General features: G+C 53.8%; 2 protein-coding genes, 1 long non-coding RNA gene and 1 other non-coding gene across 4 annotated transcripts; 3 read left to right on the top strand and 1 right to left on the bottom strand.

Annotated features, from left to right (window-relative positions):
* Positions 1–1,046: 1,046 nt before the first annotated feature.
* LOC148129792 (uncharacterized) lies at positions 1,047–2,882 on the bottom strand. Its single transcript, XR_015750599.1, has 2 exons — positions 2,778–2,882; positions 1,047–2,617 (listed from the first exon to the last, which is right to left on the bottom strand). It is a non-coding gene; the product is annotated as an uncharacterized LOC148129792 (long non-coding RNA).
* SPG7 (SPG7 matrix AAA peptidase subunit, paraplegin) lies at positions 2,856–19,058 on the top strand. Its single transcript, XM_026684869.2, is given in 18 exon segments — positions 2,856–3,018; positions 3,021–3,079; positions 3,177–3,255; positions 4,393–4,524; positions 5,700–5,941; positions 6,573–6,712; positions 7,362–7,464; positions 8,146–8,271; positions 8,492–8,654; positions 9,124–9,297; positions 11,530–11,654; positions 12,638–12,740; positions 14,740–14,850; positions 15,639–15,754; positions 15,843–15,999; positions 16,149–16,312; positions 16,574–16,651; positions 17,733–19,058. Coding segments are annotated over 18 exon segments (2,376 nt in total). The 5' UTR covers positions 2,856–2,924; the 3' UTR covers positions 17,943–19,058.
* A 1,852-nt stretch (positions 19,059–20,910) lies between these two features.
* On the top strand, positions 20,911–23,798 carry RPL13 (ribosomal protein L13). The gene is made up of 6 exons (XM_026684870.2): positions 20,911–20,963; positions 21,722–21,839; positions 22,113–22,254; positions 22,627–22,800; positions 22,894–22,950; positions 23,587–23,798. Exons 2-6 carry the CDS (start codon positions 21,736–21,738, stop codon positions 23,743–23,745), a joined length of 636 nt encoding a protein of 211 aa, XP_026540655.1. The 5' UTR covers positions 20,911–20,963; positions 21,722–21,735; the 3' UTR covers positions 23,746–23,798.
* On the top strand, positions 21,920–21,998 carry LOC113423477 (small nucleolar RNA MBII-202). Its single transcript, XR_003372387.1, has one exon. It is a non-coding gene; the product is annotated as a small nucleolar RNA MBII-202 (small nucleolar RNA).
* Positions 23,799–24,110: the final 312 nt, after the last annotated feature.

Below are 24,110 nucleotides of genomic sequence, written 5' to 3'. Positions count from 1 at the left end.
ACGTGTCCCAGACCCTCGAGCCTCTTCCCGGCGGGCGCGTACCCGCGCGCGTACGTGAGTGCGTGCGGAGGAGGGGCTTTCCCTTGCAGCCAAGCGGAGGGGGAGGGGAGAGAACGAGAGAGAGGTACCCTGGGATTGGTGAAAATCCGGCGGATTAGCCAGTCTCCTCCGAGGTCACGTGAGGGGCGCCGCGCTGCCCCGTGCGGCTGTTGCCAGGGTAACCGAGAGGGGGTTGGTCGCCGCAAAGGGGCCGCATCGCCCCGCACCGGGACGGCCCCGCCCGGCCGAGCACGGAAGACGCCAGCTGGAAATGCGGCCGCTGCCGGCGGGATGGCTGGCTCCGCGCTGCCTTGTTCCCTGCTTGCCAGCCAGCCGCCTGCCTGCGCCCGGGGCTTTGGCCACGAGCCCTCCCGGGCAGGGAGACGTTTCCCCCGCGCTCCGCGAAAGCAGCAGCTGCACCTTGCCCGAAACGCCGGGGGAGCCTGCTGTGGCAGCCCCCTGGGGCATGGGCCGAGCCGCCAAGCAGGAGCGCGGGCGTCGAGGGCTTTTCTGGATAGCTGGGGAAGAGCCGGCGCTGGACGATTGGCATCTGATGCAGCCCACTCCCAGGCATCCTTTATACCCCGCCTGTTTTTTTTCCAAAACTAACTCAAAGTGGTAAACATATGACTCCTCCTTCTCTTTTCCCACGACAACCCTGTGAGGGGGGTTAGTCTGAGAGCTGTCTGGTGCCTAAGGTCAGACTGCGACTCTGCACCCCCTTTAACTGGGTGCCTTCATCATTAGACCAAACTGGCTCTATTCATACCCCAATATTACACTCCCAGGAGGCTTTGAGTCACTTAATATATATTTCTATGGGTTGGAAATTCCAGGGCTGCCTTCTCTTGTTCTGTTCCTCCCTGTGAGGAGAAGAAACTCAGAAGACAAAAAGATTGTCCAATTGTGGAGAACATAGTGGTTGCCCCAGAAGTGGAACTCTTCCTATTCCATGCCCAATCTAGTTTTTAAAAAAGATTATTTGAATTAAACAAATAAGTCTTAGGTGACCTAGAGTATGTAGAGTTCATTTATTCATGTTGCATGAGCCAGCACCATTATTTTTATTACCATTCTCCAGAAACTTGAAAAAAATCCTACCAAAATCCCCCACTGATATCATAGCTGGAACATGGCTTTATGTCTGAACGTTGGATGTATTCCCAAAGGAAGCTTTATTAAGCACTCAAAGGACACTGCATGAAATCACCTTTTCTCAAGGTTACATTTCAAACGTTCAAAGAGTAGAAGATAATGCATACTATTATATATTAACTCTGAATGGCTGCAATTAAACTAGTTTCAGAGCCAGAATGGAGCTACCTATAATTCTAATAATCTATTATAAGTATCCTCTACAATGTTAAAAAGTATTATGAGAGAACCAACCTGATTTTCCTTTGCACCAGATATTGTGAGCCCTTTTTATAATTTTACATGCTTCAACCTTCCAGCACATGAAGCTCCAATCAAGGCAGCCATTTGCAGTATTTCAGTCACAATATTTCATAAGAAGCCAATGCCTATCTTAATGCAAGTGACAGGTTTTTTTTTCCCTCTTGGCCCACTTCCTCCACAATTACTTTCAAAATGTCAACTCTGTCAATTAAACAATCTAGTTGAATTTTATGTGCATTACATCAAATGTTTCTCAGTTAAAAAACAGTTATCTAAACAGGTATGTAGGTTATGCAGCAGACTCTTCGTTTAATCAAAAGTTTACTTGTGTCCCAGAGGGAACCAGTTAACATCCTGGGTGTGTCTGTCACAAATTTGATGGCTGAGATTACAACCGTAAGAAAGTTTTGCAAGTCTGTTGTTTGGAAGTTGTTGGAGAATGAAACCATTTATTTAGGGAAGAGCAGTGATGTTTCTATTCAGTGAAATTGTGAAAGCCTTTCCAGCATTGCAAATCTGATCTTCAAACAAAATGTTACAGCTTTAACATTTCTGCCTAAACTAACTTTATTTTCTAGTCACACTGCATTAAATCTTTTTCTCTCTGTTGCTCAACTATTAAGTATCTCCTGCTTATCCAGCTGAGCAAATTCTCTTCTGCAACTTGACTCCATGCCTTTTTATGAAGGGAACCCTCAGGTCTTAAAGGTGTGTGCAAATTCAGAATCTCTGAGTCAAGTGAGCATCCTTTTAATAATCCTGGTGTGTCCACATGCAAATAGGAAAGCACCACACCAAACCTGGAGCCAGAATACACTTTTGGCCATGGTGCTGAAGCCTTCCACTTCCCTATTTTACTCTACTGTCGGTTGATGGTACCCTTTTTCTTCGCGTGTCCTAATTCCTCTTCGCCAGCGAGTTGTTTCCAGGCCTTCTGTGGTGATGCTTCCAGGCGGATATGCCCAAATCCTATAACCCGACGAGTGCGGCGCCTTTGGGCTGGCTTCCATCCGCGCTGGGGGCTTCTCCCTGGGACCCACAGAGGGGCCGGCGGGGCAGCCTGAGTTCTACTGTCTCGGCAGGAGGCCTCCGGGGCCTTCTTTCCCCACCATTTGCTGAGGCCTCCGCACCACGGACGGCGGGGCTGCTCTTGTCCTTCTGTCATCCGGCAGCTCCAGGCCTGAAAAAGAAATCGAAGCGTTGCACCCGAGTGCCCCGCCCCCGTCCCCTGGTCTCAACCGCCAGCCGAGGGTTGCAGGCTCGGGAGGGGGGAGTCAGGCTCTGGGGGGGCTGCGGCACCACAAGACCCATGGTGCCCGGCCAGTCCCCCGTGCCGCCACCTTTTAAGGCTGGAGACCGGGACTCCCCTCACTCCCCGCCAGGTGGCGGCACGAGGTCTCCCGGCCGGGCGGCGGCCATCTTGAGAGCGGGCTGCCCGCTTCCTAGATGGCCGCTGCCTTCTCGTCGCGCGGCCTGCCTGCCCGGGGATGACGGGCGCCGCCTCGCTGCTGCTGCTGGTGCTCCGGCGCGGGGGCCGCGGCCTCCTCCGGCCCGAGGCTCCTCTACCGGGCGGCGCTCGGGGGCTCTGGGCCGCCGCTGGACCCGGGCCCCCGCGGAGCGCAGGCCAGGCGACGACCTTCAGGTGAGCGGGCCAGCAGGGCCCGAACCAGGCCGGAGGGGGGTCCGCGAAGGGTCCGCTCGGGCTCCCCTGACCTCCCCCTCCCCATTCTGCCTTTCAGCTCCGGCTGCCCGGCGCGCTCTCCAGGGGCTGCCGGGCCTGGCCTGCGTGGACCCCCGCCCGGCTGTGGAGGCTGCTGGGTGAGTAGGAAGCCCCCCGCTGTCCATTCTCAGGGGGTCTATTTGTGTCTTCGAGGATGGATTGGCGGGGTTTTGCCCGTTTTTCCTCTTCACTGAATGCAACCGCCCCGGGGCTGCAGGCGAGATGGGCGGTCCCAGAAATGCATTCAGCAGTAAAGCAAATAGGAGCCTCCCTGGGAAATGGAGGAAGGGGCAGCGGGGCTTTTGCCCAGAGACGCCAGACCCGCTCAAGGGGGGGGGGTTATACTTCGGCCTGGGCGGCTGTCTGGCTCCCCCTCGATCATTTCCATCCCGTCTTAGCCGTTGTTTGCTCTGATCCCAGGAGGACTTTCTCTTTCCAGCCCTGTCAAAGGGGTGGGGGGTTCCTTGCAGTGCCCACTGATGCTGGACTGCCCTTTGGGGCCTCCCCTGCTGAAGAGCCTGCAAAAGATCCTTCTGAGGATCCCATCTTTGCCCCAGGTTGCACTCCAGAGTGAAAAAGGAATGAGCACAGAGGGGGAAACCTAGGCAAGATTAACTTTCACTTAAATGTTTTTAGATCATTCCTCCCCAAATGATGTACTAGGTGCCATAAAAATGCTATTCTACAATGAAAACAGTAATTTAAAGAAATCAACTACAGCAACATAATTCATAAAATGTCTAAAGGAGGCTGGTCAGAGAGACTTCTGTTTCATAAAATGGTTTAAACTGCCTGAGCACTTCTCTGAGTTTGCATCGGGCATAACAACATGAACTTCCTGGCCCAGTTGGGGCACTGGAGCAAAGGAACTCTTCTCTCCCCACCTCCCTCCCTCAATGCCATGTCTTCTCCAAACAGTCCTTGAAGAGGCAGCTCACGTAGGAAGCTTTGAAGCGGTTCTGGGAAAGAAGGAGCTTACTGGTGTTTCTCCAGAAGCCTGGTTGATGGTGGGCCTTCCTTCCTTCCTTCTGGCTGCCTCACTGTCCCACTGGAATGGCTCCCACCAGGCGATGGTTGAAAGGGCCACCTGACAGAGTTACAGGTCCTGTCTCCACTCTGGGGTGCTGAAAGTTAAGCCAAACCTGGGCCCTTCATTTGAAACTCTGAGAACTCTGCTTGTTTTGGAATAACAACTGAACAATTCTACACTCCTGGCTCTTCTTTGTGCCAAGCAGATGAGAGGTATCTGGCCTTGACTGCAGGCTTCCTTACTGGTGGCACCTGCTGCTATTTTTCTACATCTGGTTCTCATCGCAATGACCGAAGTGGGAAAAAGCCCAAAGGGAAATCCCCAAAGGAAGATGAGGGTAAGTTTGGATTTATATGCAGTTTTACTATGAAGCCCCCAGTAGGTTTTTTTGGTTTGGGGGAAGCATGTTCGTCTTCCCTTTTCAGTCAGCCTAGTTAGCCTCCCATCCAGCTCAGATCTCTCTGCATCTTAAATTACTCTGAAAAGCACCACAGATAGATTTCGTGGCCTAGGTGCAGCCACATATTGGGGAACCTGAATTATGGGCAGTGGGCTTTTCTCTGGGAATAAAAGCCATTTCACCCTTTAATTCTAAGCTGTTTGAAAAAGAGAGAGCTCTGGGGTTTGCTAGATGAAGCCGTGCAGACGTGAGCCCCACGTCTGGTTCTCTTTCCTGGCTGGGTAAAGGGCCTGACCTGCTGAAGAGAGGATCCTGCTGTCCGGGATCTGAAAGGAGGCTGAGATTGGGAACCATCAGATGCCTCTTCCTCCCGCAATTCATGGAGGTTCTGCTCTAAGCCCAGCACAGGAGTGAATGGGTTGAGGTCACAGTAGTACTAAACCCAGTTCTAAGATTAGGCGGTTAAGAAGCCAATGCAGCCTGTTTGTTAGAGTTTTAAACTGCCCTTCTCAGCAGCTTCACCTGTAGTGCTAAGCCGCAGCTTAAAACTAGAGTACTGCGGCTACATCCCCAGGAGAAAATGGTGCAAAGGGTTCCTTTCCTGTGATTCCTGGGAGAGTTTCGGGAGTAGTGGGTATCGTTGCAAAGCTGGTTTCTCTGCAGCCTTCCCCTGGCAATGGGGCAGCTTGCCCTTCGGTACATAGGTGCTGCAGAAGGCCCTTTCTAAGACTAAAACACATTCGCCTTTTCCTTTTCTGGCTTTTGTCTACTTTTGTCTGAGAAACACTGGCTGGCCGATACAAAGCCCCCACCCCGCCTGCCGAAGACCATGGCTGGCATCGCAGCTAGGTAGTTCCCTGAGGTCTTCTGCTCCCCAGCCGTTGGCCTGGCCTGAATAGGCCTCTCCTGCCGCCCAGCTGGCCGGCCCCGCTCTGGCCTCCCTTCATTCAGCCCGGGCAATGGCTGAAACACAATACTGTCCTGCAAACCAGATGCTGGTTTTCTAGCCCAGCTTTGTTTTCTAAGGAAGGCTGAAATGTGGAACAAAAAAGGGGGAGATTGTGGCCTGAGGCATAATCAGCTTGTTGGGCTCTTACGTTTCCTCTCCCCAGAGGAAAAGAGACGCCGGGAGAGGGAAGACCAGATGTATCGCGAGCGGCTGAAGGTCCTCTTCTTCATAGCCATCATCATGAGCCTGCTGAACTCGCTGACCAGCAGCGCGGGAAGCATCTCCTGGAACGACTTTGTCAACGAGCTGCTGGCCAAGGGGGAGGTGCAGAGTGTGCAGGTGGTGCCGGAGAGCGAGATTGTGGAAATCCACCTGCACCCAGGGGCCGTGGTCTTTGGTTGGCCCGTGAGTGTCCTTTGTGGCTCTTCGTTCGCTGGGAAAGGCCGCTGTGGGCCCTGAGCTTTTAAATCAGTAGCCAGAATTCTCCAGTCGCAATGACTCCCTCTGCCCCCATTTTGTGAAGTTTTCATGTTTTTCTGAACAATTTCATTAAGTGAAATTAATGTGAAATAAAGGAGAAATAGAGCTTGTGTGTGTTCCTTGATCCCTTGAAGGGCTTTCTAGATAGAACGTAGCTGAAGCATTTGGCCAAAGTCTTAAGTTAAAACATTTGAGCTTTGGAGTGATCTTGAAATTATTTTCAGTTCAGGTGTTAACCGGTGAGAAAACTCCAAATGCAGAGAATATGGCGTACTAATATTTGAATAGCCAAAGGGTTGATTGTAGCTTTTCTGAATCACTTTAGCTTTGGGTTGTTCGTTTGTTTTTAAGTAGCTTTGACCCAGACTTCAGGTAGGCTGGGGTGTTGACAGGTTGGGAGGTCAGGTGGGTAAAGAAGCCATATTTGCCCTGTGGGGCTGCTTTCTTCCTCTCTAGAATTGCCCCTCCATGGCTCTGTATTCAGAGGCAGCCCTCCGTTTCCTTCTCTGAGGAGGCTCACCTGGCTGGGACTTCTCCACCTTTTTGTGTCTTCCAGAAGCTGAGCCTGACCTATGTGATGAAGGTGGCAAACATCGACAAGTTCGAGGAGAAATTGCGAGCGGCCGAAGATGAGCTGAACATCGACTTGAGCGACCGAATCCCCGTCTCTTACAGGCGCAGCAGCTTCTTTGGAAAGTACGGAGAGCTTGGGAGGGAGGGCGTGAATTGCCTCTACCTTGGCAGCCGCTCTTGTCCGCCTTTCTCCCTTCCTCACAGTTGCTTGTCTGCACTTTGACCTTGGGGTACACAACGACCAGATGGAGTGCTGAGCAGCAGCAGCCTATCCTGAAGATGTGGCTTCTGCCATGGACTGGCCTGAATGGTCCAGCCCACAGCTGAATCCGACAGCTTCAGAATGGAGGGCCCGACTTCCATAGAGGCTGCAGAGGCCGGGAGGCCTCTGCGCAAAGGAGTTCCTTGGGAAAAGGTCCTGTTTGGTAGCCAGAAGGCCCGCTGCCTGGGAGGGGCTTGGTGGTCCCTTCCTGGCGGCAAACTCTGCCTCTTGGCCGGGTCACCAAGACACAGCTCGGTTGCAGTGGGCTGGCATAGATTCTCCTTTGAACCTTCCCCCAAACTGACGTTGCATGGCTTCTGTTTCTCCCCTCTTGGAGCTGTTAAGTGAGCAGGCAGCCAAAGGATTTGCAGTCACCAAAAACCCCATGTTCTCTCCTGTGTTTGTTTTGTTATTGGAGAAATCCAGTTTTCTACTGTATTTTTGGCTCCCCAAACTCAGACTTGTCTCCAGGTGCCGAGGCTGACCCTTTCGTGCTCCTTGTCTTGGCAGTGCCCTCTACACCTTGGGAATGACTGTGGTCAGTGTTGGCATTCTGTGGTACGTTTTTCGGCTGGCTGGCATCTCAGGAAGGGAAGGCGCCTTCAGTGCCTTCGTAAGTAGCCTTACCATGCGGGGGGGCGGGGTTGACATCCTCCAGATGGGGGTGGTCAGAGACTGGGCAGTCTGGGGCTCCTCCGTCTTCCTCTCTCGCGGTTGCCGGTGCTGGGTTGCCTGCTGTTCAGCCTCCTATGGGGGGCGGGGAGGTTGGCAAAAAGGGAGCCCCTTTCCCTCTCAGGTGGGAAGGCTGAGCTCCAGGAACTGCCAGGGTTCAGGTAAATAATGATTTTGTCCATCTCTCCGGCTCAAAGGAGGCCGGAATGCGATGCCTGTTGTTTTCAGGGCTGCTCTGCTGCCCCCCAAATATCATCGAGCCCTTTGAGAGGCAGCACTTTTGGAGTCTGGGGCTGCACGCTTTCTTTCAGGCATGCTTAAGTTCAGGAAGCCCCCATCAGCCCTTCCCTCTAAAGGGTGGGTGGGCATCTCTGCGCTTGACTGGGGGGCACGTGCTCAGCAGAAGGAGGGTTGCCGTGGTGACAGGGTATCTTCCTCCCCCCCCTTGCCTGCTATCTACTGGGATGGAAAACAGGAAGTGGCACCACCTAGGCTTTGTCCTGGGGAGGGGATGCAGGGTTTGCGCCGCAGACCTCTGGCTATCAGTATCTGAGCTCCCCTCCCCTCCCCTCCCCTCCAAGCACCACAGCCAACAAGGGCTTTTTCTTCCCCTCCTTGGCAGAACCAGCTGAAAAGGGCTCGCTTCACAATCGTAGATGGCAAATCGGGGAAAGGGATCAGTTTCAAGGACGTGGCAGGCCTGCACGAGGCCAAGACAGAAGTCAAGGAATTTGTGGATTACCTGAAGGTAAAAGAGACAACTTGCCTTGGGAAGCAGGAAGGCCGAGGACAGGGAATTGTTGGGGGACACTGCAAACCAGTTTTTGCTTCCTCGAGATGCTTTCAAACAAAAGAGTCTGTAGGAAAGGCTGCAGAATACCTTTAGCCTCCTGCTGGCACCTGTGGGAAAGGGAACAGCGCCTCGTTTCTCCAGCGTTCCCTGCTCCATCCCTTCCTTTTGGTTCCAGAGTCCGGAGCGCTACCTCCAGCTGGGTGCCAAAGTGCCCAGAGGGGCCCTCTTGCTTGGGCCACCGGGCTGCGGCAAGACCTTGCTGGCAAAAGCGGTGGCTACAGAGGCCCAAGTGCCATTCCTGGCAATAGCTGGCTCTGAATTTGTGGAGGTGATTGGCGGTGAGTCCTCTTTCTTGGTCATGGAGCCTCCCGTGGGAGGAGATGCTTTCCAGAGGACTTGAACCGGTTTCCTCGCGAAGGTGCTTGTGGGGGTGGTCGCTGATCTGCTGCTGCTCCTCCCCACTTCCTGATCCCCCACCGTTTCTGGCCTTAGAAAGCTTCTGCTGGAGCCCCAAATTCTTCGGGAGGATTGGGTGGCTCTTGAGGAGCTTCCAGACCCCAGAAGAAGCATCAGAGCTTTGATTAGCCGAGCTTCCTGCGTTGCCCCATTGGTGCTGCTTTGCCCTCTGCCAGCTCCTGGCAGAAGACTCACCTGGCTAGGAAGGGACCCAGCAGCCTGTGGCTTGGTTGAGAGCTGCGAGGGTCCCGAGCAACAGGAGCAGGAGCCCTGGAGAGCCCAGCCTCTGTGCCTTGGACGCAGCCTAAAGGTGCCTCGGTCACGGCTCACTCCCACTTTGCCCATCTGCAGGCCTTGGCGCTGCCCGGGTGCGGAGCCTCTTCAAGGAAGCCCGGGCGTGTGCCCCGTGCATCGTCTACATCGATGAAATAGACGCGGTTGGGAAAAGGCGCTCAACAAACATGTCTGGCTTCTCCAACACAGAAGAGGAGCAAACCCTGAACCAGCTGTTGGTCGAAATGGACGGTCAGTTTTTCATGGCAAAGCGGTTGGTTTTGAAGCCCGGGGTCTTTTCTTCCCACCCCTCCCCAAAAGGATATTCGCCCCTCCTAACAGGGCATTTCCTCTCCAGCATGCCTCTTCCACCCCCCCACACACACCCCGCCCTCCTTTCCCAAGCTGCTGCCTGTTTCCTTAGATCTGGAGGCCTGGGCTTCCCTTCATTGTCAGCTCCGATGTTTTTCTCTGCTGCTTCTCCTTTGATGGGTTTCTGTTTGCTGGCCAGAAGGGAAGGTGAACATCAGTGCTGGCTGCATTGGACGCGGCTGGCCGGGGAGACGTGCAGCCCAAGAGGGGCAGGGTGATTCAAGGAGTTCCTTCTGCTCTGATTCTCCTCCTCCAGGGCTTCGCCAGGACAGTCCCACTGCTCAGGCAGGAGGACAGGCCTGCTCTTTCCAGCTTTCTGGGGAGGCTTTGGGGAAGGGAGGCCCATGGCAATGCTGGGAAGACGGCCGGCCTTCTCTCCAGCTACAAGCGGATCACGGGGGAGGCCTCCGTAGAAGCAGCATTGCATGAATTCAATCAACGCCAGGCCTTCTGCATGTCAGAAGTGGTAGAGCCGCCAGCCCCTGCCTGCTTGGTCTCCTAGATCGATGGAACTCTGTTTCTGGGTGGATAGAGTTGTAAGCAGAAATGAATCTCTGCCTTTGGAACCATTTCTGCTCAGACTGGTTGAGAATGAGCCGAGCTCCGGTATTGGCATTGAAGGCTGAGTCAGCTCCCTTATTCCCTACTCCGAGGATGTTTGGCTGTCTTCGTTCCTGAAACCTCTGTGGGTTCTTCTGCTTTATATCTGCACCTTGCTTTGAAATGCTGTTAGTGCCCTTCGTAAGAGCCTGAGCGTTTAGAGAGCCAAGCTGCTTGGGGTCAAGAAGGCCCCTTTTCCGGACAGGTGTGCGCAATAAGCAGGTAGCCTTCTTACTTTGCTGCCCCCTCAGCAGGTTAAAGCTCAGCACCCACCTTTCCTGACAGAGAAAGTGGCAAAACGTGGCCTGGACCACCAGGCAGTTATAAAGTGGCTCTTCAAGCAACAGAGTTGTATGGTCGTGCTTGGGGGAAAAACTCCCTCGTCCTTCTGCTGTGTGTTCTGTGTTGGCCAGACCCACTTCAGATGCTGCATCCAGTTCCAGGCATTGACAGCCTGGTGCGTATCTGGAGGAGAACAAAAGGACGGGGCACCTAGAAAGAAGAGGCTGTCTTGGCAGCGTTGTGCATGTTCAGCCAGCATGTGCCGATGCCGAACACTTCCACACAGGAGCTAAAAACTGTTGATTGAAGATGGATGCCACTCCTGCCACTGGAAGGGCTCCACTTGCAGAACTCAATCCCACAGGCTCCAATCAGTGGGTTTGTGGCCACTGGAAGGTGGGCAGGTTCTGTGGACTGACAGGCTGACCGAGAAAGAGATCCTTCAGCTGGCAGTGCCAACGCTGCTCTGGTGCCAGATGCGCTTCCAGAAGTGGAAAGAGCAGGCAGGGCTGTTGTGTGTCCGCAGGAAGGAGCTGGACCTTCCATGCAAATGCAGCAGGCTTCTGGCAAGTGGCCTGAAATGGTTATAAACAGTTTTTATGTAATGAAAAGAAGGACTAGGGGCCCACCTCTTCTCCAAAGCCCCTGAAGGCAGGACAAGACGCAACGGATGGAAACAAGGAGAGAAGCAACCTGGAACGAAGGCGGAATTCCCTGGCGGCGAGAACAACTAACCTCCAGAAGTTGTGGATGCTCCATCACTGGAGCCTTTTTGAAGAAGAGCCTGGACAGCCACTTGTCTGAAATTGAAGACCTCCAAAAATCCCTTCCAACTCTGCTCTTCTGAAATTTGGCTGGTGCTGAGTGGTGGGGGAAATTGTGGGCTGAATATGGCAATGTAAAGTCCAGAAAGGGTTAGAGTTGTCTGCAAGGATTGGATGGCGTGTTCCCAATTTATGTTCCCATTTACCACATGTCTGACTTCTGTTTTCAGTTGAAGAGTGCAGGCGAGTGGTTTAAAGAAACATTCCACACTCCATAATTACATAAGTCAGATTTCCTACACACACACACACACACAAAGGTTTATGAGCACCTCCCTCGTCTTGGTCCAGCATCCCCACTGGACTGTCCCTGTATTGCGGCTGCACCTGTGGCGTGGAGAAGGGTATCTCTGGCCTCTTTGCCCCTCCCATGTGTTTCTGAGCTTCCGCCGTTTCTCTTCTGCAGGGATGGGGACCACGGACCACGTCATCGTGCTGGCCTCCACCAACCGAGCGGATATCCTGGATAATGCCCTCATGAGGCCCGGGAGGCTGGATCGCCACATTTTTATCGACCTGCCCACTCTGCAGGTACTATATTGGAAGTAGAGGAAGGAAATGCCCCTCCGGATTCTTGAATCAGAAGCCTCCACGCCTCTGCATGGCCAGTCCCCTGCTTGAACACCCTACTTTCCTTGTGGCGATGATTCATTCGGAGTCACGTGATCCAGGGGTTCATTGAAAGCCAGGGGCCTCGATTTAGCTGGCTGAGGAAGGTGGGGGCACCAAGAGGGTTCCCTGCTCTCCCTAGAACGGGTAGCAAGACCCCCCGACTGCGCTTCCCTCTTTGGGCTAGCAGCAGCAGCTCCTTTTCCTTTCCCGGCCAAGCTGCCCTTTCTGGTTCTTCCCTGTTTTGGCCTAAAATTCCTCAGATGCCTGATCTGATCTGGCACCAGGAGCTGGAGCTGCGCAGCTGCCCTGAAGGAAAAAGGAGCAGGAAATTCTGGCAGCTGAGCCCCCTGCTCTAATCAGGGCTATTGTAACCAGCCCCATGAGTCACACTCTGGCACAGGGCCAGCCTGATTCCCCCCCAGCCCCAATTTCCTTCCTTTCATTCATGCCTGGAGGGAAGGTCTGGATTCCCTCTCTTGGTGCTAACAGTGCAGTGGGGGAAAGGCAGGAGGAGGAGGAGGAGGAGAGCCACGGCCTCTGGGGAAAAGAGGGGCGGCCCCTCAGCAGGCTCTTCCCTCTGGTCTCCTGGGGAAGGACAGGCTGGACAGGCGGGGTTGGGGGGGAGGCTGGGCCTAGGGAAGCCTCAGCCATCTTTGTCTCGTGCCCGAGACCTCCTGCCCTGGAGCAGCCAAGGCCACCTGCTCAGTCCGAGACCCAGGCAGGCTCTCTGTGCACTTAAGCCTGAGAGCGGCCCTCCCCAGGCCGGTCCAGGGGCCCTCGGGAGAGTGGAGGGTCTGCCTTTCTCTGCCCTCCAGTCCTTGACAGACACACACACCCCCGCCCCCCTACCCCCACCTCCGTCCAGAGGATCTGTGGCAACACGTCCGCTCTGCTCTTTGCAGGAGAGAAGGGAGATCTTCGAGCAACACCTGAAGGGGCTGAAGCTCTCCCAGCCCGGCAGCTTCTACTCCCAGCGGTTGGCTGAACTCACCCCAGGCTTCAGCGGTACGTATGGGGAGGGGGACAAAAGATCCAGCTTCTCCAAGCCCCCCGCCCAGAGCTTGGGGGGGATCCTTCCCCTTGGAAGAGAGAGCAAGGAGTCCCCTCTGCATTCCCTGCCAGCCCAGCCCTGCCCCCATCCTGTGGCGGCTGCCGCTTTGTGGCTGTCCATTCCGCCGCCTACACGCCCCAACTCGGAGCCGATGTGCCTCCTCTTTCCCAGCAGCCTCTGCAGCCACATCAGGGCCATCCCAGGGCCACGCCAGGCTGGTTCTCCTGGCTCCCCCCCTCCTGAGAGCACCCCGGGGTTGGGTCCGATGACCTCCTTGCAGCCCCTCTGTGTGGGCAGCCAGATCGGGCCTGCGGTTGGGACCCTGCTTAGGCAGCACGACCAGCAGGCCTGGCTCCTGCCTGCTCCCTCCTTGAGAGGCCTGCTTTCAACCCACTTCCAGGCGGCTTGCTTTTCTTTTCCTTTCGCTGAACTTTTTATTTTCTCAGTTTTTAAACATTTAAATAAAATGCCTCGGTTGGTTTAGAGAAAAATCCCTGGATGCTAGCAATGAATGAGGTTTAAATAGAGGAAGAAGAGAAAACGAAGGACTGTTGGAGGAGACCAGAAATACCCTCCGAGGCAGAGGAGGATTGCGGGGGTGTTAGCTGTAAAGACCCTGTGAGATCCCCCCGGCTGCAGAGGTCGTTCCCCAGGACGGGGAGACCCAGATCCAAATTCTGCCGGTCTTTGAACTGGTTGCCATGCTCAGCCTTGAGGGAAGCATGCGCAAAGCCTCACGTCCCTGGAGGGAAAGTCATGGGAAGAAGAGATGAAAGCCAGACACATTCCCAGAAACACCTTCTGGTAAATGAGGGTTTCTAAAAATTACTGCCATCCTCTCATCCTAAGATTTGAGTAAGTTATTAGTAAGGATGCTGGGAAGCGGCCGCCTGTCTGTCCATCAGCAAGACAACCTCCAAAAACTGAACAGGGCTGAATTTCCTGGGGGCGGGGCCAGGGAGGGAGGGAGGCTGGCAGAAGAAGGTTTAGGAGAGGGTGGGATCTGGCTGGGGCTACAGAGGAAAAGAGGGCAGAAACCGCTGTCCCTGGTGCATCTTGGGAGGGGTGGGGGGGGGGGAAGCGGTTCACACTCCTAAGCCTCATCCCAGCCACGTGATAAATCTCCCCCCAGCCAGCCCTGGGCTTCTCAGTTCACACATCCACACCGCACACCCACATCCAAATGCATTACTTCTTTACACCAATAAAATACTGGTGCCATCTATGGCCATTGACAGTAAAGAGGTTAGAAAGAAATCCCATTTTCTTCAGTGTTTCTCTACCTTAAATTCTGCCAGATGTTAAATAACTTTTGTTACCTTGCACAACTTGAAAACGAACCTGTTCTGTCAGCCACATTTCCCTCGCCTTGTCCAGCTACCTTGGTGTAATGTAACTGAGAGGCTCCGCTGCCTTTCCTTGAAGAAAAAATGCTGCTCTTTAGAAAGCTGAGTGACCAGAGCCCAGGTGTCTTTAGGGGACCCGGAGGTTTGCCTTGCTGTGAAACAGAGCCCAAGATGAAGGTTTTCGGACGCTAGACAGGCAAGAAGAGAGTGGAACGAGGAGTAGATTCACATTCAGGATCGGACCCTGCAGGAGGAGGCTACACAGCCATTATTTCTGCAGGCAGGGAAATGCAGCCAAAGGAACAACGGACCTTGAGACTTAGCAGCTTGGATGACCAGGCAAAGAGGGCTAACACCCCCCCACCCACCCCAGTCAAGGGGTGGACTGGCTGCCTGGAACTGCCTTCCAAGCTGGGTTGGCAAGTGAAGAGCCGAGGTGGAGATTTGCTTTCTTTCCCTCGCTGGCATCACTGCTGGCCCTTGGCATCTGGGCAACGGGGGGTGGCCCCACTGAGGACCCTGCCTTGGCTTCTTAAGAGCCCCCTGTTCTCTCCCCACCCTGCCATGCTCCAGAAGCCGAACAAGAGTCGCTGGGTTTTCTCCACAGGAGCTGATATTGCCAACATTTGTAACGAGGCGGCTCTCCACGCTGCCAGAGAGGGGTACAAATCCATCGACACAATCAGCTTTGAGTGTGCTGTGGAGAGAGTAATTGCAGGTAATTGCGTCCTCTTTTCTTTCCTGGGGGTGGGGGGTGGAGCGATCGTGTTCTTCAGCCTAGATTTGGGAGGAGAGCTCTGCTGGGAGAGCCATCCAAGTGGCCGACCCGACCGAGCGAGGCAGGTTGGGTCTCAGCTCTGGCTCACTTGGGATCTGGTGTGGACCACCAGGCTCCCCTGAGTGATGACTAACCCTGACCACGTTGTGCTTGATGGACAACAGGCCTTTGGCTTTGAGCTCTCTGAACACGAGTGGACGGATGTCAGCTCCCAGGCCATGGTTGTGGGGGGGTTGGGGGCATTTTTGTTGCATTAAGGATCTTCCGATGGAAGCAGACCCTAGTTTAGCCCCTTCTGAGTTGGGGGGTCTCCATAGAGGCTGGCCTAGACGAACCACACTGGCTGGAATTTGTAGGGGACGCGTGGTGGAGCAAGGCTGCTGGAGGTCTTCTGGTGGGAAACCACCTACGCAGCCAGCCCTTTGAGGACAGAAATGGGGTTTTTCTAACCGGAGACATAGTTTCTTTGCTTGGATGTTTCTTGGCTGCAAGGTCATCTTCCGGTGAGGCAAAGTTTAATAGCAGTTAAAACTAGAGAAGGGGTCTGTAAGCCTCAGGTGTGAGATTGTGGACTTGCGTGGTTGCCTAACAACCCATTTGTAAGCCTTTCTTCAAGCAAGTGTTGTTCTCCGCTTCCTTGGCCTCCTCATGACTCAAGAGACACGGGAGGCTTCTGGATGCTGGAAACAAACCTGGGAAACTGAGAGCTTTCTCTCCCCCCTTCACAGGAGCTGTCAAGAGGAACAAGATCCTTTCGCAGGAGGAGCGGAGGGTGGTGGCATTCCACGAATCGGGCCACGCCCTGGTGGGCTGGCTGTTGGAGCACACCGAAGCCGTGCTGAAGGTCAGCTGGCTCTCTGCCGTGAAGCTAGGCACACGGAGGGAGACCAGTCGGCTCACCATCCCTCCTCCCCCCGTCTCCTCTGCCCTAGGTGTCCATAGCTCCCCGCACAAACGCTGCGCTGGGCTTTGCCCAGATCCTGCCCAAGGACCAGTACCTGCTGACCAAGGACCAGCTCTTCGAGCGGATGTGCATGGCGCTGGGGGGCAGAGTGGCAGAAGCCATCACCTTTAACAAAGTGACCACAGGTGAGGAGGGCCGGCCTTGTGCAGAAAAGGGCCAGGACACGACTCAGTTGCCTTGGCCTCCCTTTGGGTGGGATGGGAAAAGCCCCTCGGTCGCCTTTGAAGACTTTCCCAGCGTCAGTTGCCTCCGTTTTTACCCTGCTTTGCTCCAGGGGCCCAAGATGACCTCCGGAAGGTCACCAGGATAGCCTACTCCATGGTGAAACAGTACGGAATGATGCCCTCCATCGGCCACCTGTCCTTCCCAGAGACGGAAAGCGGTCCAGGGATTGGACGGCGCCCCTTCAGCCAAGGGCTCCAGCAAGTAATGGACCATGTAAGGCTCTCCCGGGGTGGGGGGGTCGAGTTGCAGGGGAGGCGGGACTGGCTTCTTTCCAGTTGCAGGGCTCCTGAGGGGGGACCCCTCCCCACTGCAGCTTCCCAGGCAGGAAGATGATCCAACTGGCCCAATCCTGCCTCTTGGACACTGGACCCTCAGCCGCCGCTTCTCCCTGCTGGGAGCGTTCACTGAAAGGTTGGGATCAGTGGCCTTAGTCAGTGGTGTCTCCCCTTCCTTCCACGGTTCTCTTTTCCCCAGGAAGCAAAGCTGCTGATAGCCCAAGCGTACAGGCGCACAGAGAAACTGCTGATGGACAACCGGGACAAACTGAAGATGGTAAAGGCCCTTATACGGTCCTGGGGGGCCCAAGGAGGCTGGGGAGGGCAAAAGGCCGGCAGAGGATCGGCAGTCAGTCCCTAGCACGTTGCTCCCTTCTGGCTTCTCCTGTGAGGCTCAAGTGAATCGCAGAGCAAGTATGGTACTAAAGAGAAAAGTATAATAACACCCCTGCTTGAAAGCTGGCAAAGAGGCCAGGCCTCTGCTAGGATGACCTCACTGCAGCACTCCGAAGTCTGCCCCTTTTGTGCAGGGGGAGCCAAGAAGCCAAGTGGTGTGGAAAGCCTCTCCGGGCCTCGGCAGGCCAAAGAAACCGAGAGAGGCTTCCTGCACTCTGAAGTGGACCAGGTCCTCCCTTGAGGAGCAGGAAGCTTTGGTCTCCTGTGTACACCTGGTTGTACAGAGCTCCGCATGCCCATGGTGTACCTTCTCACCCCCTCGTCTTTTCTGGGCTAGCAGGCTCTATGGTAGGGCAAAGAGGGTGAATTCTGCCCCATGTTGTCTCTGACCTGGGCAGTGCCAGAAACTTAAGAGATTGCCAAGGATGTGCAAAACATTTCATGTCGGTGTGGTATCCCTCCGGAGCATTTTGTTTTTCTTCCAGAACAGGCAGGTCTGTGGTTTCATTCTGGAATATCTGGATGTAGATGATGCAGAAGTAAAAGCAGCTTGTGATATTCCAGATACACGGCATTCTCAAAAGAAAATGTGGCAGGTTTGCCACTTTTCAGTTTTCCCACCGGCAGAGCAATTCCTGGTCCGGGCAGCTCTTTCTGGCTCCTTAGCTGGAATGCATAGGTCAGGGGAGAAGAGTTTTCTACAGCCAGATTTCCTGGATGCAAAACGTTTTGTAGTTGACCACAAAACTATCCCAGTCTTTGGAAGTGGAGGGGCCAACCCCTTTACCCAGAGCTCTGCGTTTCCAGAGGGCTTGCTGGGCCCAGGTCTGTCCCGTTATCAAGGCCCCTTGCTTGGTGCATGGCAGGGCATCAGGTCCCTGTGCCGTTTTTGACTCCTGTGGCAAATGCGGAAGCTTCTGCTAAGGCGCATTTATTTAAGCCTGCCAATTCTTCCTCTCCAGCTGGCAGACGCCCTGTTGGAGAAAGAAGTGATCAACTACGAGGACATCGAAGCCCTTCTTGGCCCTCCCCCCCACGGGCCCAAGAAAACGATCTCTCCCCAGAGCTGGATAGAAGCCGAGAGAGACAAGCAGGACAGAGGAGAGGAAGAGCCGCCTCCCCAGTTGCCCCCCTACAAGGAGGAGCAGGAGCCTCACCTGAGCTATGTTTGAAACGCCATCACGAAGCGAGTAGCCGGTTGGATTCAGGTTTTTCTTCCAAACTTAGAAGTGCTAAGGATCCTTATTTTTGCACCCTGAATCCAGCCCAGTTTGGATGGGGGGCAGTGGGCAGGCCAAGCGGTGAACAGTGCCAGAAGCACCATCTTTGAGACCCCTTTGGCTTTGGTCTGAGAGAACCAACCCAGCTCTCTGCCTGGGGCTTCCTGCTTAGCTATCCTCACTAGAACCGTTTGGTTGCTGGTACCCAGCAGCCTGAGTCGATCCCATTTCTTAGATCCTATAGGGCTTTCTTCCTGCTGCTGTGTTTGTGGTGCATGTAGAAACTGGAGGGACATGAGCTTTATCAACAGTTCGGGGCACTGCTGACAGAGAGGAGGAGGAGGAGGAGGAGGAGGACAGGCCCAGTTTTGCCTTTAGGAGGTGGTAGTTCCCAGAGGGAGCGTTTGTTCACATCTGTCCAAAGCAGTGGGTGCCCCTTGGAGCGTCACCTCACTTCCTCCTCTCCTTGTAGAATCCTGGATGACCGTCCCAGGCACTTGGGTGGGGGAGGGACTCTGACTTGTAACACTGGCACTGAGCTATCTCTGTGCAGAGAGGCGTGTTAAGAGAGTTTCGAAGTGGGCCCTTGCATTGCAGAGTTGAGAAAAGGCAACTATTCTAGTCCTGCTACCTCAGCGCCCCCTTGTGCCAGACTCTGGTCTCCTGTGATCAGCATCTGCCACCCGGTGGTCAGCTGAGGAACCGCACCCCAATTTGTTCTGGTGGAGAACTCCAGTTAAGCCACCCAGTTCCTGCCTGGTGATGTTGGGCATTTCCGAGGGGAAGCTGACTATATGCAACACAACTGAATGGTTCTTGGTGAGGGAGCAAAGGTGGCTGAGAATCGGGGCTCAGCAGCATCTAAAGTAAAGCCACAAGCTCCCTATGCTTGTCTGCAGCCTGGCAACATCTTTGTGGAAACCCATTTCTCAAATTTAGGAACTGCAGCATAAATGAAGTGGAATTTTAGGCTATACACATATATTTGCCTTTGTTTACACTGGATGATCTTGTATGTTGTTTCCAACAGGCTGCTGTATTTCAATAAAGATTTAGAAGTGCTGCAGATCCAAGTATTGTTGAACTTTAAAAGGGGGAGGGTGTTAACTAGGAAAACCACATTTCCTATCCTCTGTTCTGAACAATGTTATCCTTGGATTTCGGGGTGACAGATATGATGATGGTTCTTTATTTGATTTTTCTTGAATCTTCCTCCTGTCTACATCAAAAATGGGTTTATTACATTTGTGAGTTCATGATTTAGTGCTATATGATCATACTCTTTTTAAACAATTGTATGTTATCCAATATTTACACACAATTTAAAAGAGACAATCAAAAAGCTAAGAAGGAAACAAAAAGACCAAAACTCATCCCCTCCAGCAGCCTCCACTCTGGTAAGCAGGGATTAACTTCAAACAAACATTCAAGCAGAAAACAATACCCTAATGAAGACATTGACGGGAAGAAAATCACACCCCACCCACGCAGTGTGAGCTACTGTATATAAACAGTGCCAATCTTACACCCACTGGCACTGATGATGTTACCTATAGTTGTTGGGTGTCTGCAAGCAAACCAAGCTCAGAGAACACTGTCCAAATATTTAAAATACTTTATTACAAATTCAAAAAGTAATTGTTTATTATATTGTTGTTATTTATTGCCTATTTCCATTGCTTATTCAGCATGACCCATTGTTTCTGCCAAAGTGGTGCAGCTGCCTTTAACACTTATCTGTTGCAGCCACAAGCAGGCAGCCCCATCCTATGGAGACGGAGAGAGTCCAGTCCCTGAAATTGAGAAAGGAACAATACCTTTGCAAAGTGGGGTTTTCGCACATGCACCCCCCCACCCCCCACCCCACACACACAATGTGAACCACATGTAGTACAAGTAAAGCAAAAGGCATTTTACTAAACGCACTCCAATCTTTTTACAGAACAAATGATACCATACTGTACCATTCAATAAAGATGATGTGTCAGAAAGCAACAAATCCTGTAATTTTTGCACATCAAAGGGAATAGTTTTGGCTCAAGGGAAAAACATGTTTTCCTAAATTTCTAAAGGGGGTTAACATGCTAATATCACCTTTATTAAACTGCTAATAATACCTAAAATTCTAGAGAACAATGTTAGCTGAAATACGGTGCTCATTTTGCATTTTCCTCTAATGCTCGCCAAAGCAATTCTTAGGTTTGGTGGGATAGAAAATGCCTTTTTGCAAATGATCTTGCAGGGTTCTCTAAAACGTTCTTGATGCAGGTGGCTTGCTTTTACACACGAAGGCTTGATAAAGCTCCAACAGCCAGAGGCCTGGGTGGCATGGCTTCTGAGTAGCAGTTTCTTAGGACCAGAACTGACGCTGTGGTTGTTGAGAGTTGTCATTTGTTGCTACAGGTAAATTTGAAAGCCTTGGAAGGATGTAGAAATGGACAGAAATTCATGAGCCCGGTATCAAAAGATTTAATTCCTAACAGATATTTGATGTCTGGCAGCCAACATCCTATGGGTGGGGTTTTTGCTTACACTAGCCGCCTTTTCCTTCTTGAACATCTCTCTGTGCTCCTGTCTAAGAAGATACAAATTATTTTCTTGAATTAGAGCAACATTCCGACAGAGGCAAGATTTAGTCTCCGGTAGCCTTCAACACATTTATTAAGCCGAGGGGGGAATATAATCCACTAGATCTGGAAGGCATCAGATTAGGAAAAAGGATCTGCTTTTCTCTGGCTCCATGCAAGACAGTGCAATGGAAACCAGAGGTGAGGATGACGGCTCCTTTAAATTATGCACCATCTTTGTGACTGGCAAGACGACAGGAAACAGGAACTGGCAAGTCCGCTGCGTAGATTGGCCGGGAAGAATGTCGCACTTCCGGGGCGCCTTGGATGCGGCGACGGCAACATATCCCGGCGTTCTTCGCGCCGCCTCTTTCTTTTTCCGGCCGGCCATTTTCTCTCCCGGGAGGTGAGTTCTCATGCTGGGCCGGCGGCGGGTCTGCATCTGCCGCCATCCGCACCCCCGCGCTGCAGGGGTGACCCCCGAGACGCGCGGCGGCCTTGGGGAGGCCTCGCGGCTGAGCTCCGGCGGCTCAGAGGGCGAGAAGGGAGCCGTTGCTTGGAGCGAAGGGTTTCTCGACCCGGCGGGGCCTCCGACCCCGAGAGGCCCCGGCCGTTGAAGCAGGGCGGGCTGGCACCAACGCCGGAGCCAAGGGCGGGTGGGCGAGCCGCCTCCGGTACTTGGGGCGCCGGCCCGGGGCCTCCGAAGGGCCTGCGGGGAGAGTCTGTCATGCGGCGCCTCTCCGGGGGCAGCAGAGCTCGAGGCGGGGCGGGAGCTCCCGGGAGAGCCGGGCCTTCGCAGCGCCCCCTTTGCGCCCGCCCGCCCCGTTAAACCCGCGCCCGGGGGCTTCAGCGAGGCTCCCGCGGGCGCCGGCAGCCGTGAGGGGCGGCCGTGGGCTTCAACGGCCGCGGTGCTGGAGGGACCTTCATTGCCGCCGCTGCCGTGGGGACCAGTGGGCGCTGCCGGCGTTCCCGGGCCCTGGAACTCGCTCGGCTCCAGGCAAAGGGTGTGACCGGAGCCGCTTTTCTTGGCCGTCCGTGGAGGGGCCGCGTTGATGGCCGGGGAGCCGGGACGGGACGGGCCTTTGCAAATGGAGCGGCTGCCGAAAGGGCGTCCAGGCGGCGGCTTTGGCGATGAGGGTAAGGCGGCTGGTTCTGTGTTTCCAGGGGTCTGAGCAGGCATGGCGCCCAGCCGGAATGGCATGATCTTGAAGCCCCACTTCCATAAGGACTGGCAAAGACGCGTGGCCACCTGGTTCAACCAGCCTGCCCGGAAGGTCCGCAGGTGAGGAGCCCCCTGAGCCGATGCGCTTCCCAGCCGGAGGACTCTGGGTGACACGGAGGGGCCTTGTTGCTACGGCCAAATGATGAGAATTCTCCGGAATCGCTGCACTTCATTGATGAGCCTTTGAACCCATAAAACTGATGGTTGTAGCTGCCCCTCCCCCCAGCGGAGGAGGGCCTTGTTGCAGCCCCCTTGCCTGGCTGGGCTTCAGTGCGCCTTCGGGGGTGAAAGGCGGGTCTTGATGTGGGCCTTCCTGTTGCTTCTCCCCCTCAGGAGAAAAGCCCGCCAGGCCAAAGCCCGTCGTATTGCTCCTCGTCCAGTGACGGGGCCAGTCAGGCCAGTCGTGAGGTGCCCCACCGTGCGATACCATACAAAAGTCCGTCTGGGCAGAGGGTTCAGCCTGGAAGAGCTGCGGGTGAGTGAGGGGGGCGTGGGAAAGAAATGCCTGGGGGGAGTGAATGGGTTGTCTTGCCCGAGACCCTTTGAGGGTCCATGCTGAGGGGTCTGTCCACGTTAGGAACTCCCTTGAGCAATTTTCCAGTCTGTTTTCAGAGAGTCTGATAAACTAAGTGAGATCGCACTGGTGATTCTCTTACCTTGCCCTCAATACGCCATTTGTGGCCAGACCTTTGCAGTCAAACGGTAACACCCCACAGTACCTGTCAGCTTGAGGAGGAGGATGGTGCCTTGAACCCTTTTCCAGTTGATGATTGTCCTGCCTGCCCAGAAGGGGCAGCAATTCAGACTTACCTTGATTTGAATCCCGTGTCCACACAACTCTCTCTAGATGGCTGGTATCCACAAGAAATTTGCCCGAACGATTGGTATTGCCGTGGACCCCAGGCGCCGGAACAAGTCTACCGAAGCCTTGCAAGCCAACGTCCAAAGGCTGAAGGAATATCGCTCCAAACTCATCCTCTTTCCCCGGAAGTCTTCGGCGCCCAAGAAGGGAGACAGCACGGTGAGAACAGAGTTTGTGGGTAAAGGACCTTTTTGCCCGCAGCTTTGCTGGAGCCAAGGGCCCGTGAGAAATTCTCTTTTCTTGTTTCTATAGGCAGAGGAACTCAAGATGGCCACACAACTGTCTGGACCAGTTATGCCCATCAAAACCGTAAGCGACCCTCTGGATTTACTGGCTCTTTCCTCAAACATTTGTTGTTAACCAGGAGTGTTTCCTGCTTTTAATCGAAGTTTTAAAGTTTTGCCTTTGGTGTTTTTGCGGGGGAAGTAGGCTTGTGTGCTTTAGACATACTTTTCTCCCCCAAGCATTGGAATGGGGTGAGGTGCACGAGAGGGTTTTTAACGCAGACGTTGCATGCTTCACTTAGGTGCCAGGTTTTCAGTATTTATGGTCTTAATTGATACGTGTATTAAGTTGTTTTAATGGTTGATTGGGAGCTGCCCAAAGTGGGATGTAAGATGGATAGTTGTTTAAATGTTGTAAATACATTTCATTGTCGCACAGTCCTGATTCCTTAATTGGGAAGCAGCTACCAGAACCGTGCAGTTCTGTAGTTAAGTATTCGTCAGCTGGACAGCTTCTTTCCAGTCTCTTCACCACATTTAAAAGCTTGTGGGTTGAGAAGAAAAATATTTTCTGGAGAGCTTTGATGCTGAATGTGGCTGAACCTGGACTAGCCTGCCACAGATAACTTCTTACAGGCAGTGTGAGCAATTGTGCTAATAGCACAAGGCCCAGCGTGCCGGTTGAGCTGTGAGTGACTGTTGCAACTCTTCACTTTCGTAGGTCTACAAAAAGGAGAAGGCCCGGGTTATCTCGGAAGAAGAGAAGAACTTCAAGGCCTTTGCCACTCTGCGCATGGCCAGAGCAAACGCTCGGCTCTTCGGCATCCGGGCTAAGCGAGCCAAGGAAGCAGCCGAGCAGGACGTGGAAAAGAAGAAATAAACTGCTTGGACAGATCGGTTCAATAAAAAAAAAGAGAGAGAAATTTGCCATGATGGGTCCTCCTGTGTTTGGATGCAGCCATGGAAAGGGAGGCAGAAGGGTTGCCCCAGAAAGCGGGCGCTTTCACCGTCTTCAGTGTAGCGCCTGGCAGGGATGGACTCTGTGTGTGCTCTGTGCTTGCTGGCACTTTGGAGTTGGAAGATTGCAGGGGTTGGGGGTCCTTATTATCGGGGGAGGGAGAGCAAAGTGCCACCTTCGGCATACTTGTTGAAAGCGCTCCTGGAGGATGAACGGTCACCTGTGGCTTCACTGCCCTCAAGGAGCCAGAGGGGAAAAGTCATAGTCACATGATTGGGGGGGGCGGG

This window comes from Notechis scutatus, chromosome 9 (assembly GCF_049901735.1).
Source record: "Notechis scutatus isolate UNSWTSFEM ecotype Mainland chromosome 9, rNotScu1.2, whole genome shotgun sequence".
Taxonomy (NCBI): domain Eukaryota; kingdom Metazoa; phylum Chordata; class Lepidosauria; order Squamata; family Elapidae; genus Notechis; species Notechis scutatus.
Note: the sequence above shows the minus strand (reverse complement) of the source record. Positions and strands in the feature narration are given on the sequence as shown.

Coding starts and splice junctions, on each gene's coding strand:
- RPL13 (XM_026684870.2), top strand. CDS start 21,736: ATGGCGCCCAGCCGGAATGGCATGATCTTGAAGCCCCACTTCCATAAG. Junction 21,840..22,112: donor CCTGCCCGGAAGGTCCGCAG/GTGAGGAGCCCC, acceptor TCTCCCCCTCAG/GAGAAAAGCCCGCCAGGCCA. Junction 22,255..22,626: donor TCAGCCTGGAAGAGCTGCGG/GTGAGTGAGGGG, acceptor AACTCTCTCTAG/ATGGCTGGTATCCACAAGAA.